Source organism: Odontomachus brunneus, unplaced genomic scaffold, assembly GCF_010583005.1.
Source record: "Odontomachus brunneus isolate Ranch 3 - 2012 unplaced genomic scaffold, Obru_v1 Obru_scaffold_125, whole genome shotgun sequence".
Lineage (NCBI taxonomy): Eukaryota > Metazoa > Arthropoda > Insecta > Hymenoptera > Formicidae > Odontomachus > Odontomachus brunneus.
In genome coordinates this window covers 66781-79077 of record NW_022639575.1, presented here as the reverse complement: position 1 = coordinate 79077, position 12297 = coordinate 66781, and the positions used below count along the sequence as shown (strand labels likewise).

At 44.8% G+C, this 12297-nt stretch overlaps 1 protein-coding gene across 6 annotated transcripts in view; it reads left to right on the top strand.

Moving 5' to 3' along the window:
- LOC116849750 (gamma-aminobutyric acid type B receptor subunit 2) overlaps window positions 1-12297 on the top strand; it is a 43550-nt gene that overhangs the window by 7840 nt on the left and 23413 nt on the right. For 5 of the 6 annotated variants that reach the window (XM_032827206.1, XM_032827203.1, XM_032827201.1 and 2 more), the window contains exon 2: window positions 9425-10616. In XM_032827206.1, the coding sequence (XP_032683097.1) occupies window positions 10227-10616 (390 nt within the window). In that variant the 5' untranslated portion in view covers window positions 9425-10226. Of the gene's footprint in view, window positions 1-7819; window positions 8035-9424; window positions 10617-12297 lie in introns of those variants that run through there. The other variant, XM_032827202.1, reaches the window with a different exon arrangement.

The following is a 12297-nucleotide window of genomic DNA, read 5'->3' as shown; positions in this document are numbered from 1 at the left end:
GAGAGAGAGAGAGAGAGAGAGAGAGAGAGAGAGAGAGAGAGAGAGAGAGAGAGACAAAGAAAGAGAAAGACCGCGTATAAGTTAGGAGTTAAATGTAACTTCACTCGACGGATTCTTCCGGACCTACTTCTGCAGAGAGGGTGAAGTGGAGGCGAGAGAAAGAGGGGAAACGTGCATTCGCGACAGCGTGACTCCCGGGGAAAAACAAATTCGTAGGCGATCCGCGAGCGATCGCGTGAAAAATTGACAAACTGCGCGCGACTTTGTTCGTCCGTCCGTTCGCTCGTTCGTTCGCCCGTCTGTCCAGCCGTCTCGCTTTACCATTTTTCAGCCCCGCGGCTCGACAACTAACGTTTTATTTTTGACAGTTCCGTTATTCGATATTGATCGAGCTTTTGGGAGCGATAGTGCGGCGACGGTGGAGGCGGCCGCGGTCGAGGTGGTTGGCTCGGCGGAATTAATTATTTAGAGACAATCGGTTCGCCCGGCGATTTGTACTTCTCGTGGGATCGGAGCTTACTCGGTGTAACGTTCGCGCGTTCTTACGTGTGAATGTAGCCGTAACTGGAAGTGGCGATATTTTCTCACCGAGATGGTAGTCATCGCCTCGGAAAAATTTATGAACTCCCCTCCCACCATGGCTGGGATTTGTCAAACGTGACGGAAAATATCGCGTCTCTTCAAGGAAGTGTGGTGCGAACCGGCGACAGTCATACAGGTTGTCATATTTCCCGACGTGAAACGCTCAAGGCGTACTCACCCGCCTTTTGCGGCGTCGGAAGGAAGGAAGGAAGGAAGGACGTACGGATGAGGAGGAGAAGCGTGAGAAGCGGGAATTTTTTGACCTTTCTAACGACGCCCTTGCGGCGCGGAATCATCGCGTTTCATCGGGACGCGATCGTACTTGAAATTTCTTTCGTTTTCTTCTCGCCGACTTACACGCACGCGAGAGGAATGACGAGAGGCTTTCACGGGGGCGAGTGTAAACGGGCGTTCGATATCCTCTCGGCTGTCGTAATAAACACGGTGGTGCTAAACTGAGAAAATTATACTCCTCTTTCCGGGGCGGCGCGCGACGGGGGGAGGCGAAGGGCTGGCGCGGACGGGGAGAGAGCTTCCGCATTACCGGAGCTGAAAAGGCGGCTAAGTGTTTGTGTACCCTGAAGATCCCGGGAGCGCGGTGACGGTGCTGACGATGGCACCACCGACGGCGGAGGAGAGAGAAAGAGCCGTGGCGGTATTCTCCGGTTAAAGTGGCTGTGTGCGCGCGCGGGACGCGCGGGGAGAGCAGCCGGAAACGGTGCCGGGCTGCAGACGGCCGGGGGCTGTAGAAGGCTTGAGCTAACAAACCCCCGCTACCCCCGTCGCGGACTGAAACTTTGAATGTCGCGAGATTCCGCGCGCCGAAAGAGAGAAGAATTGCTCGGTCGGAACAAGGGGATGGCCGCCGTCGTCGTCGTCGTGCGATGCAAATTAAAAATGGAGACGGGCATTCCTGAGGCACGGTCTCGTACTTCTACGGCAAAGTTTGGAATCGACCGTGATGCGCGCGTAATGCCCGTAACATGTAACGAGAAACGAAAGCTCGGGGAGACGGGGCAAAAAGAAAGGGAGGAATCCCGTTCGACATGACGTCCGATGTCGCGCGTGGCCTTTTTAAACACGGCGCTGAGCCCGTTGTCATCGGGAGAGCTGGCAGGGTCGTCTCCGCGGACAAGGAGGGTTGTTTCGCGACCGGAAATTGAACGCGAGCGTTTACGACTGTGTAATAACTGGCTTCGTACCGGGCCACTTAAACAGCAATTGTAGGTCATCTCGGCGAGGCACTTGGCACGGCACAATATCGCGCTCTCTCCGCGCAAGAGCGCCGAGGCCGTCGCTTGAGATTGTTGACAATGAGACTGGAAAGTGGCACTCGAACGAATCCATTGAGCGGTAAATGCCGACGGCTAATGATCGTCCGTGGAATGAAATCGCGCGATGCCCGGCACGATACGGACGTGATTAAAAATGTATCGGCATTACATTTAACCTTTCGAATCCCCGAGAGACGTTTATAACGTTTCGCTCGCTCTCTCTTTCTTCATCCGTACCTCTTCCTCCCTTTCGCGCTATCGCTCTTTTCCGTGCTCTCGCCACCCCCAGGCCGCCTCTTCAGTTTCCCCGTGCGGATATCTCGCGATCGACTTTTGATTTGAACGGATTTAGGAGCGCAACTGCGAAATAATCGACTTCCGCAAAAACTCTTGGAGTCGCACAACTCGTAATTGTGTGACGATTCTAATAAGTCTCCTCTGAATCGAGGCAACGGACGAGCGAGCGAGCGAGCGAGACGTTGAATTATTTCAAAGCCACTTCTGCCTCGTTAATGCTACGAGGTCGGCGACGTTTCAATGGTCACGAGTAACTTACTTCCAACTCTATATTAATAACGCGCTCGCGGAACGAGATCATCCCGGAATCTCGATTAGGCGTGCCTGTGCTGAGTTTAAATTTCATTGCGCATCATTGGCGAAGCACCTAGGAGCTGCCTTAAGCAGCTTTAATAACGTCACGTTTTACGTCGGGTAGACGTTCTACATCGACGTACGTTCTAAAAGGTAGGAAGTCAACTGGGAATGCATCGATCGTCATTTCGAGTACCGCACGAGGTCGTTCTACGAGCCATTCTTGACGCATCGGCCAATCGTGACAGGGATCGAAGCACGTTCAAATTTTATCGCCACTAATTTCGTGAAAGATTCGATCAGTCTGACACGCTCTCCATTAAATTCATCTCGAGAGAACGATTCGATTATCAGTCCTGAGAGGAATGCGCGATTCTCGATTCGTTGCTGAACTCTTGATCCTCCTCTCCGCCGTTACTGAACAAGCAATGGATCTTTCAGTTATTTAAAATAATAATAATTTACGATGGTTTTTGATTTTGTGTAATAAATAATCTAGTATTTTTCACATGCGATAAAATGATGTAATTTTATAATGTCGTTATTAACTGTCGTTATTATTTAATATTATACAGAGTATCTGACGCTAACGTATAAAAGTCATGTACGTGCACATTAAATTAAATTGAACAAGGAAAATTTTTTACCATTTTGCAAGTAATTACGTAGATTTTTGAGTTGTCGACTAAAGGAAATTGGTAAATAATCACATGCTATGCGGCAAATAAGCTGTGATCACAACGCTTGTTGTGTAGATTAGGTTAAATTAAACAAGTAAATACTCTACCATTTTGCAGATAATTATGTAGATTTTTAACTTGTTAATTAAAAAGGATTGTTGAATAATCATATGCTTTGCGGCAAGTGAATTGTGATGATGACGCTAGCTGCCGTGTGCTTGTTAAATTAGGTTAAATTAAACGAAAGAATCTTCTACCACTTTGCAAATTAATGAAGGAAAATTTGTGAATAATCACGCGTTATGATGAAGCTTAAATGAGCTGTGATGGCGACATGCTTTTATGTGCTTGTAGATCAGATTAAATTGAACAAGAAAGTCCTTTATTATTTTCCAAATAATCACGTAAATTTTTGAGTTACTGATCAAAGAAGATTGACCAATTGATTGCGCACGACCGTCTTCGAATCTCTTTTGGTTAATATCTAAAAAAATCTGTATAGTTTTTTGCAAAATGGGGGACGAGTTTATTGTTCAGCTTGATCTAATCTACATGTACATACGAATGTACAAAAAATCTACATGTATACGAAAATATTACGTACTATTGTCAGATACTTTGTATAATTTTATAAGACAATGTATGTGAAGAATCGCGGAAGATCGAAGCGGCGCGTACATTGCTTCATAAAGTCACAACGACGCGAGAATACAATCGTTTCATTTCACCTGAACGATCCGACATTACTTACTGCACAACCCAATAGTTACAGATTCATAAAACTGATAAGAAAGTATCAGGGCGCGGGCGGGAGTTAGTTCTCCGCAAGATGCGAGCAAGACTCTAATTTCATCTCTCTTTCTTACTGTTGCTTGCACGCTAGAGTCAAAGCTATCGCGTCCCGAGCGTAACTTCGAAATCTCGCCGAGCAAAATGGTCGTTCCGCTAATGTTGCCATGCGACCCGCCGAACTTATCAGGTTGAACATAGTTTCGAAGAAAGTTGCTCTTCGTAACGCATACATTTTTGCGGGAGCTTCGTTCGAATTTAAAGGAACGCGCGCGCGCGCGCGCGCGGGCGCGAGAGAGCATCGCGCCAAGTTTCGCGAATGTTTATCGAGTGTACGCAAAGTTTACCGGGATAACAAAAGCCGGCGGCTAAGAGAGAGTCTGAAAAATTACCTCCAGGAAAACTTGGAGATATCCGCGACCGAAGTTGAGCAGAAAGGGGAGAGAGAGAGAGAGGGAAGGGCGAGGGAGAAAGAGAGAATCATGTTAAAATAAAAAGGTATCCCGTGCACAAAAATTTGGTGGCGAATCGCGCGTCCGCAGTCATTGACTTTTTTTCCCACTCACCGACAACCCTTTGTCGCCGTTTCGCTTCTTCTTTCTGGCGCGCTGCCGATCTCCATGAAAAAAAGTTACCGGCATGACCCGACCGGCTGTCCAACCGCTTTCATCTTCCTTCCCAATTATTGACACCGGCCACGCGAGTCTGTCCCTCTCACTACGGAACATTATCCATCCTCTTCGTTGTCCTCTAGGAAACACGTTAAGCAGATCCGTTTCACACATTCCCGGAATGCTGTGTGATACCGGCTTTCCGCGTTTCCCTCCCCCCGCCCTCCTCTATACACTTCTCCCGTGCCCAATCCCTCTCGTAGCTGCATCAACCTCAAATCCATGTTCATTACGGATAGATTCCTAAGCCATTAACATCCCTATAATCTTCCTCCGTTCCGGACAACGCCATCAATCCTCTCCACCCTAATCCAGCCCTTTCCATCTCAATTTTCCTGATCATCCTTCACCCGTCCGGCAATCTTGTAAGATACGATAATGCGACGAAGGCATCGTTAGACTCTGTCCTGAGGTAAAATGCGCGACAAAATGTTATCAAGCGGCTCGCGCGGGCGACGGCCGAAACGGATTTGTATCGAATATTCAACCGGGATATGTGTTGGGTTGATTCATGGATTCGTGCGGATTTTTGAACAAAATTGAAATGTTGCATCTCGTTCTCGTTAAAAACAACGTTATAAAATGAAAGAAGAGAAAAAGAGGCGTATCCTGGTTCTCTCATATTATATAATCGATATATTGGAAGTTATAATATGCAGAAGTAAACCCGAAACTTTGAATAACGATTACAATATTGGGTTAACCCATGGGTTCGTGCGGATTTTTAATCAAAATTGGAATGCCGTATTTTATTTTTGTTATAAACAACGATATAAAGCGAAAAAAGAGAAATAAATCCGAATCGAAATTTTGATTCTACTTTTAGCTTCACTATTCCATTCAACAACTATTGTGATACTCTGAAATCTACATCAATCTTTTTTATCCTCTTTTAATTCTATTTAATTGACTTGAGTCTAAATTTTGATCCTACTTTCAGCCTCACTATTCCATTCAACACCTATTTTGATATTCTGAAGCCTATAATACAACTTATTTTAACGCTAAAAAAAGTGAAAAAGAAAATTCGAACATCATCAGAGTCAAAGCAGGACTAAATTGAATCATTAGAATTAAACCTTTGCTACCTAGTTTATTTATTAACTTAGCTTCTGCTACGTTGTAAAATTCAAGATTTAACATAAAGCAAAAATTTCGATTTGGAAAAGCGTTCTGTTCTCTCATATTATGTATAATTGATCCCGAGTTAAAATTTTGATCTCACTTTCGGCCTTACTATTCCATTCAACACCTATCTTGATCCACTGGAATATACGTCAACCTTTTTTTTATTCTATTCAACTCATTCGAATCGAAATTTTGATGTTGCTTTCAGCTTCATTATTCCATTCAACGCTTATTTTGGCGCTAAAGAAAATGAAAAAGCAAATTTCGGAAAAATTTCATCAGAGTCAAAGTAGGAGTAAATTGTATCATTAAAATTAAACCTACTTTGCTAACTTAGCTATTACTAGAGAGTGTTGTAGAGTTCAAAGTTTAATAGGGCTAAAATTTCAAGTCGGGATATTGGAAGTTATACATAAGTAAATTCGGGATTTGGAATGACGATTATAATATTAGGTTAATCCATGAGTTCGTAGGAGGATTTTTAAACAAAATTGAAATTTTATTCTCGTAAAAATTTTATTCTTTTAAAATCATTTTAATTAGCAATATGCGTGCGCCGTCTTATTAGGCAATCTCTTTCGCCATCTTTCACGCAATTTCATAATCCGCCTCTCGTAAAACTCCTGTGCTTTTCCGGAGGGAAGGAGTTCCCTCGTTCTGAGTGATTTTCCACATCTTTAAAGGAGCAAACTTTATACCGCCAAGGTAGTTCCGTAACGAACGAAACAGACGATAATCAAAGGGAAGAGGGAGAATGGAGCAATGTCGGGTGAATGAGGGTGAGTGAGGCGAAACATCCCAGCCAAACTCTAACAAATTTTTGCTAAAGCAAAGAGGCATAATGCAACGGAAAAGCTCATTACTGCCTTCCACTTTCGAGCCGCAACAAAACAACTGCACTTCTTCTTTAAGCACACACTGTCACACTCACACTACGCAAACTACACTCTGAAATGTCAGCCATCAAAGCGCACATGTAGACGGCCAACTGTACGGAAATCACCCTCGTAATACCAATATGCGGATGCCAAATGGACAAGAATCTGCAGGATCTTATGGATCAGCCCAATATTTCGCGCTCGCGCATACGAGATGTCCCTGGAGCGCGACCGTTTCCCTTTTCTCTCGTTTATTTTTTTATCAGGCCGAGATGGGACGCTTCCGTCGCGGACGCAAATAGATTTACTCGATTCCGCCTGTAATCGGAGGGGCACGGGGAGGGGGGTGTTGTCTTGCCGCGTTTCCAGGGTACGTGCCGTGGCCGGAGGAATGGAAAAGTTCGCATGACGCTATCGGTGCCGTACGTACGCGACCGAGGAATCGCGGCGTCGACGATCCGCCGCGACTGCTGAATTCGACGTTGTCGTCGTCGTCGTCGTCGTCGTCATCGTCGTCGTTCTCGTTCCGAGGATATGTTATTTCCAAGAGAGCTTCGCGTCGCGCGGATCAAGTGCGCAATGGCGGAAAGTGGGCCAGGTCGGCGGTAAGTTAACGGCGACAATGTAAAGCAGTTCCAACCCTTTGCCCGACTCGATAGCGCCTCGCGGCTGCGGGATTAAACTTTAGATAGAATCGCGAACTTTATTTATCTACTTTGATAGCGCGCGCGCGCGCGTGAGTAAGAAAGAGAGGGTTGAGTTTCTTCGTCCTTAAATTGAACCGGCTTTCTTACTTTCTCACACTTTCTCTCTCTCTCTCTCTCTCTCTCTCTCTCTTTCTCTTCTCTTCCTCTTGCCGCCCTCGAGCGACGCGCTACATGGATGACACCAAACGAGATAAACCTCTAATTTCGGATATGACGCACGTTATCGCGCGGGCTTTAACAGCGACACGTTAAACCTGCGCGCCGTGGTAACAGGTACTTAAATAGATTCGAGCGGCTCACTTTAGATGGGGATCTAACTCTCTCGCGAGTGATTTTCGACAGTTATCGACGAGGCGGCCGTCGCGTTTGCATTTTCTCCGGGCAAATGCATCGCGATAGTAAACGAGGGGAGTATCGGCGGGGTGAACGGGACGGCGAGGGGCCGACGGCTCTCGAGGACGACGCTGCTGCTCGGTGTGCTCGAGATTTCCCGTACTCAGTGTGATTCCTCATCAAGTTCCATTATTCCCCATTAACCTTATTCGTGTTCCTCATTAATCTTCATTAATCCCCGGCGAGAAGCTATGGCTAACCGCATTCGCGTCGTCTCCGCAGCGAGTCCTCCAGCAACAAGAGACGATGTTATCGTGATACTCGCTCAGTTGACTCTTGACAGGGACGACATGTCCCACCTCGACCCGCATGGAAATTTCTTAGTATTTTCCCAAATGCAGGTTAGATTCCAATCAGAATGCCTAACTTTGTCCCAAAATAGATTATCCCACTACGATACCAGTTGGGAATCCGATTCTTGTCTCAAAATAGATTATCCCACTACAATATCAATTGAGAACTCTATTATTGTCCTAAACATGGATTCTCTGTCTAGAATCGGAATAGAAATATTAAGAAGACTCGAGTTTTTTAAAGTCTTCTCTGCATCAGTTTTTTTATTGATGCAATAAAGACAATACAAGTATTTTCTCTGGCTTACATTATTTTATGTTAAAACGTAAAATAATATATTTTTATTTTATACAAAATACAACAAGTGTGATAAAATACATTTGTATATCTGAAGATAATTTGACGATTTCAAACATTTATAGATAGGAAGAATTTATCGGATATTTATACATTGACTTTCATTTAGCTCAAATGCTTTCTATTACAATTTCTATATAATGATTTTTCTCGCAAACACTTTGGGTATTTACTCTTTACATGTGTATGTATATAGACTTTGGGAATACATAAGAAATTTTACATAAGGAATAACTTCTCAAAGTGTTTCATATGTTTTGCTCAATTTTAGCCTAAGATATAAACAAGAGAAAATCTTTGAGAAACGTTGGGGATTATGTAATCTGTTTGGGTTTCCCACTTACCCAAGTTAAAATTTTGGCCCTAGGTTAAATCTTGAATTCTACAACGCACAAGAACTAAGTTAGCAAAGTAGGTTTAACTCTAATGATACAATTTACCCCTACTTTGACTCTGATGATGTCTCTAATAAAGGGAAATTTCCCTTTTCATTTTCTTTAATGTCAAGATAGGTGTTGAATGGAATACTGAAACGGAAAGTAGCATCAAAATTTCGATTCGGATAAGTAGGTTAAGTAGAATCAAAAGAGGTTGATGTAAGATTCAGTATATTAAAATAAGTGTTGAATGGAACATTCAGTAAAGCTGAAAGTAAGATCAAAATTTCGACTCGGGTAAATTCGCTTGTTTAAAACATTACATTTCTAACCAGAAACTGCATAGATTTCCTTTCTAGAACGATTATTGTAGGCAATTTGGCTAAATCCCAAAGTATTTTCTCTGCGTTGTTTCAATTCTAGTTTAAAATATAAACCAGAAAAAATCTTCAGGAAAGCGTTGAAGATAACTAATTGCGTCTGTTTCCCACTTAGATTCACTTGTTTAAAAAAAACATTACATTTCTAACCAGAAGCTAAATAAATTTCTTATCTAGAATCTATGATTATTGTGGTTACGAAGTCAGGTTGGATCTCGCTTAGATTCAAAGTATCTTTTGGGGAGTAATATCGAGTTCGCGAGAGTCTAATCTGACGGGAAGGAATAACTTGACGAATCGCACTTGTGCTTGCTTGCTTGCAGATTCAACGGAGAGGCAACTGTCGGACGCGCCGTCGACGAGCACGCCCCACGAAGCGTCGAAGGTGCGATCGTCCGGAATGAAACATTGAGATAAAGGACGGCGCGCATTACCGGCGCGCGCGACGTTTACGACGGGCTTCCCCGGTCCCCGGATAGCCGCAAAACTCGAGCCCGCAGTAAAGAAGCGGTACATGCGCGACGTGTTCTTCAGCCAAGTATCGGCAGTTTCCGCCGCTGTCCCCGTATCGACCGCACAAAGCCCCGCGGGTTTCCGCTCGCGGAAACGACGATCTGTCCGTCTAACCGGCTGAATTCAACCTGCGTTGAATTCGCGCGACAGAAGTCTCGGGAAATTGCTTTCCTCGAGCGCGACAATGGACACGTATCGCGTCGCTCGCACTCGATCCTCTCTTCCGCGAGCCTCCGATCTCGCGTAATTCGTACACGATTTCGTAGCCGATGAAAGTAATCATGCCTCAAGTTGATGATGCAGTCGAACGGTCCTTTTGTCGAGAGCTCGCGCGAGGACATCGCAATCGTATAGAGGGCGTCCTGGCCCGACTGATGCGAGATGCAGCGCACATTAACTCGTGAACAAGAGCGATCGTCCTAATAAATCGATCGCGAGGTCGCGGACAGAGGGAAAAGAGAATCGCACGCTCGGTATCATCGAGTTCATCTCTCCCCACAACGGTGGTGTCCGGTTTTTCGTCATGCGAGCGAAAGTCGGTGGACGAATGGCGACGTGCGTCGCGTCGGGCTTATCGTCCGGCTTGTACTCGCTGACCCGGAAGGGCTCGAGATGAAAGCGCGCGCGTTCGGATCGCGAAATGTCGGAAGGGCTGATCGGATGAAGAGGACGGGACGGGAAGGGACGACGGCCGAAGATATGGCGGCGAGTATTCGCGGCGGGCAAAGCCGTCGTCGTCGCTCGCCGATCATGCTGCTGGTCGTGGCCGCGTGTTGGCTGCTGATGGCCGGCCCGTGCGCCGGCCAGAAACCCATCAATCTTGGCGGCAGCAAGAAGCGCGACGTCTACATCGCCGGTTTCTTCCCGTACGGCAACCACGTGCCGGAGGGCCACATCGGCCGCGGCGTCATGCCCGCGGTGAAGCTCGCGGTGGAGCACATCAACGAGCACCCGACGATACTCAGGGACTACCGGCTTCACATGTGGTGGAACGACACGGAGGTAAGTTCTCGTTACCACGACATTTTCCGGGATCACGGGTCCAGTTAGAAAGTCCGCGCGGAGAGAAAATGAGGAGAAGGGGATGTCACTTTTGTTCAAGCACGATTGCCACAAGAAAATATTCGTGTTACTTTCCGCCCATGCGTGCACGAGAAGAGCCAAGTCCGGCTAACTGAATGGGATCAAATTCGACGAGAAATAGTATTATCTCTGTTACTGTGATCAAAAACATTCGTCTGAACATTTAGTTGGATTAAAACTCGGTTGAGGCCGAGCAATTGGCTGAGTAGAAACAGGATTCCTACAGAAATCTTTCTGTTTCTACAATCGAGTTTTTCACTTGGTCCTCAAGTAACAGAAAATTCAGTTGCACTAACGGAGTTGTTTCTTTCGTTTGCGAAATTATAGCAACCATGGAACTGGTATCTTTCTTATTGCTTGTCAGTACGCGTTTGAGCGGTATTCTCAAGATTGTATATGGCGTAACCAAACCCTACGATTCTCCCTCAACTATAGTATTTGTTCTGCAAACCGTTACAGAGAGACAGCAATATTTTTTTAGTTGAGGCAGCTATGCAGGATATCTGAAATATCGAGACATATAAAACTACGTGTGAAGGTAGAACACGTCAACCTGAGTACGAGGATCCCTGGATTTTGCAAACAATACGTGAAAAAGTGCGATCAAGATTGGCCCAGGGTCATAGATGAAAAGTTCTGAAACCATTTTAGGCTTCAAATAAAGTTTATGGCGTGTAGATTGCAAATACCAAAGTGTTCAGGTTCCACAGATATCGCCCATTGAAAATTTCATGAGATGACGCTAGTGTTCTCCGAGTTGAACATCAGCCATATCTCTGGAACCTGAGCACTTTGCACTTGCATACTTATGATCTACGCAGCCTAAGCTTTATTTTAAATCCAAAATTACTTCAAAACTTTTTGATCATGAATCTGGATCAGCGACTTATAGGCATTTGGCCGCACTCCTTTGAGATATTAAGAAAAGAAGATTAGCGAGCTAAAGTGCGCGACATTGTAGGACGAGTTCTGTTAGTGCGAGGTCTCATCGAAAATGGCTGAGACGTGACTGTTTTTTAGCGCCATGCTCGCGATACATCGAGAAAGGCGCCGTTCCGCGCCGCTCGTATTCTTACTCTGCCTTCAGCTGTTAGCCGATATCCATTCATACTAAAAGGCAGCCGCGTTTTAGCTATTCTTTATGATATCTTACGCTTATACAGAGTGCCACAGCTCGATTTCACAATCTCTCGTGAGGACATAAAGCGGATAAACAAAAAAGTCCAATACTGTTTTGCGATATTCGCAACAATTATCGAGATATTAATTAAAGAAGAATTGTTTGGCATTAATCGATGAAAATTTTCTTCGACTAAGTAGCGAATCAACAATTAAAATTAATTATAATCGTCATGTATGTAATTACGAATAATTTCATCGACTGGTGAAATTAATTATTAATTAATATATAATTATTAATTGGCGTATAATTAATCACGTCAAAGTTGGATTAACAATTAATTTAGTCACTCGATGAAATTGTTTGTGACTCTACACATGATTGATTAATTTCCATGATTGATTAGTCGATTGTTTTTGTCAAAGAACATTTCACTCGATTAATGCTCAACTCTGTCTCCAGAGTGTATATACAGAGAAA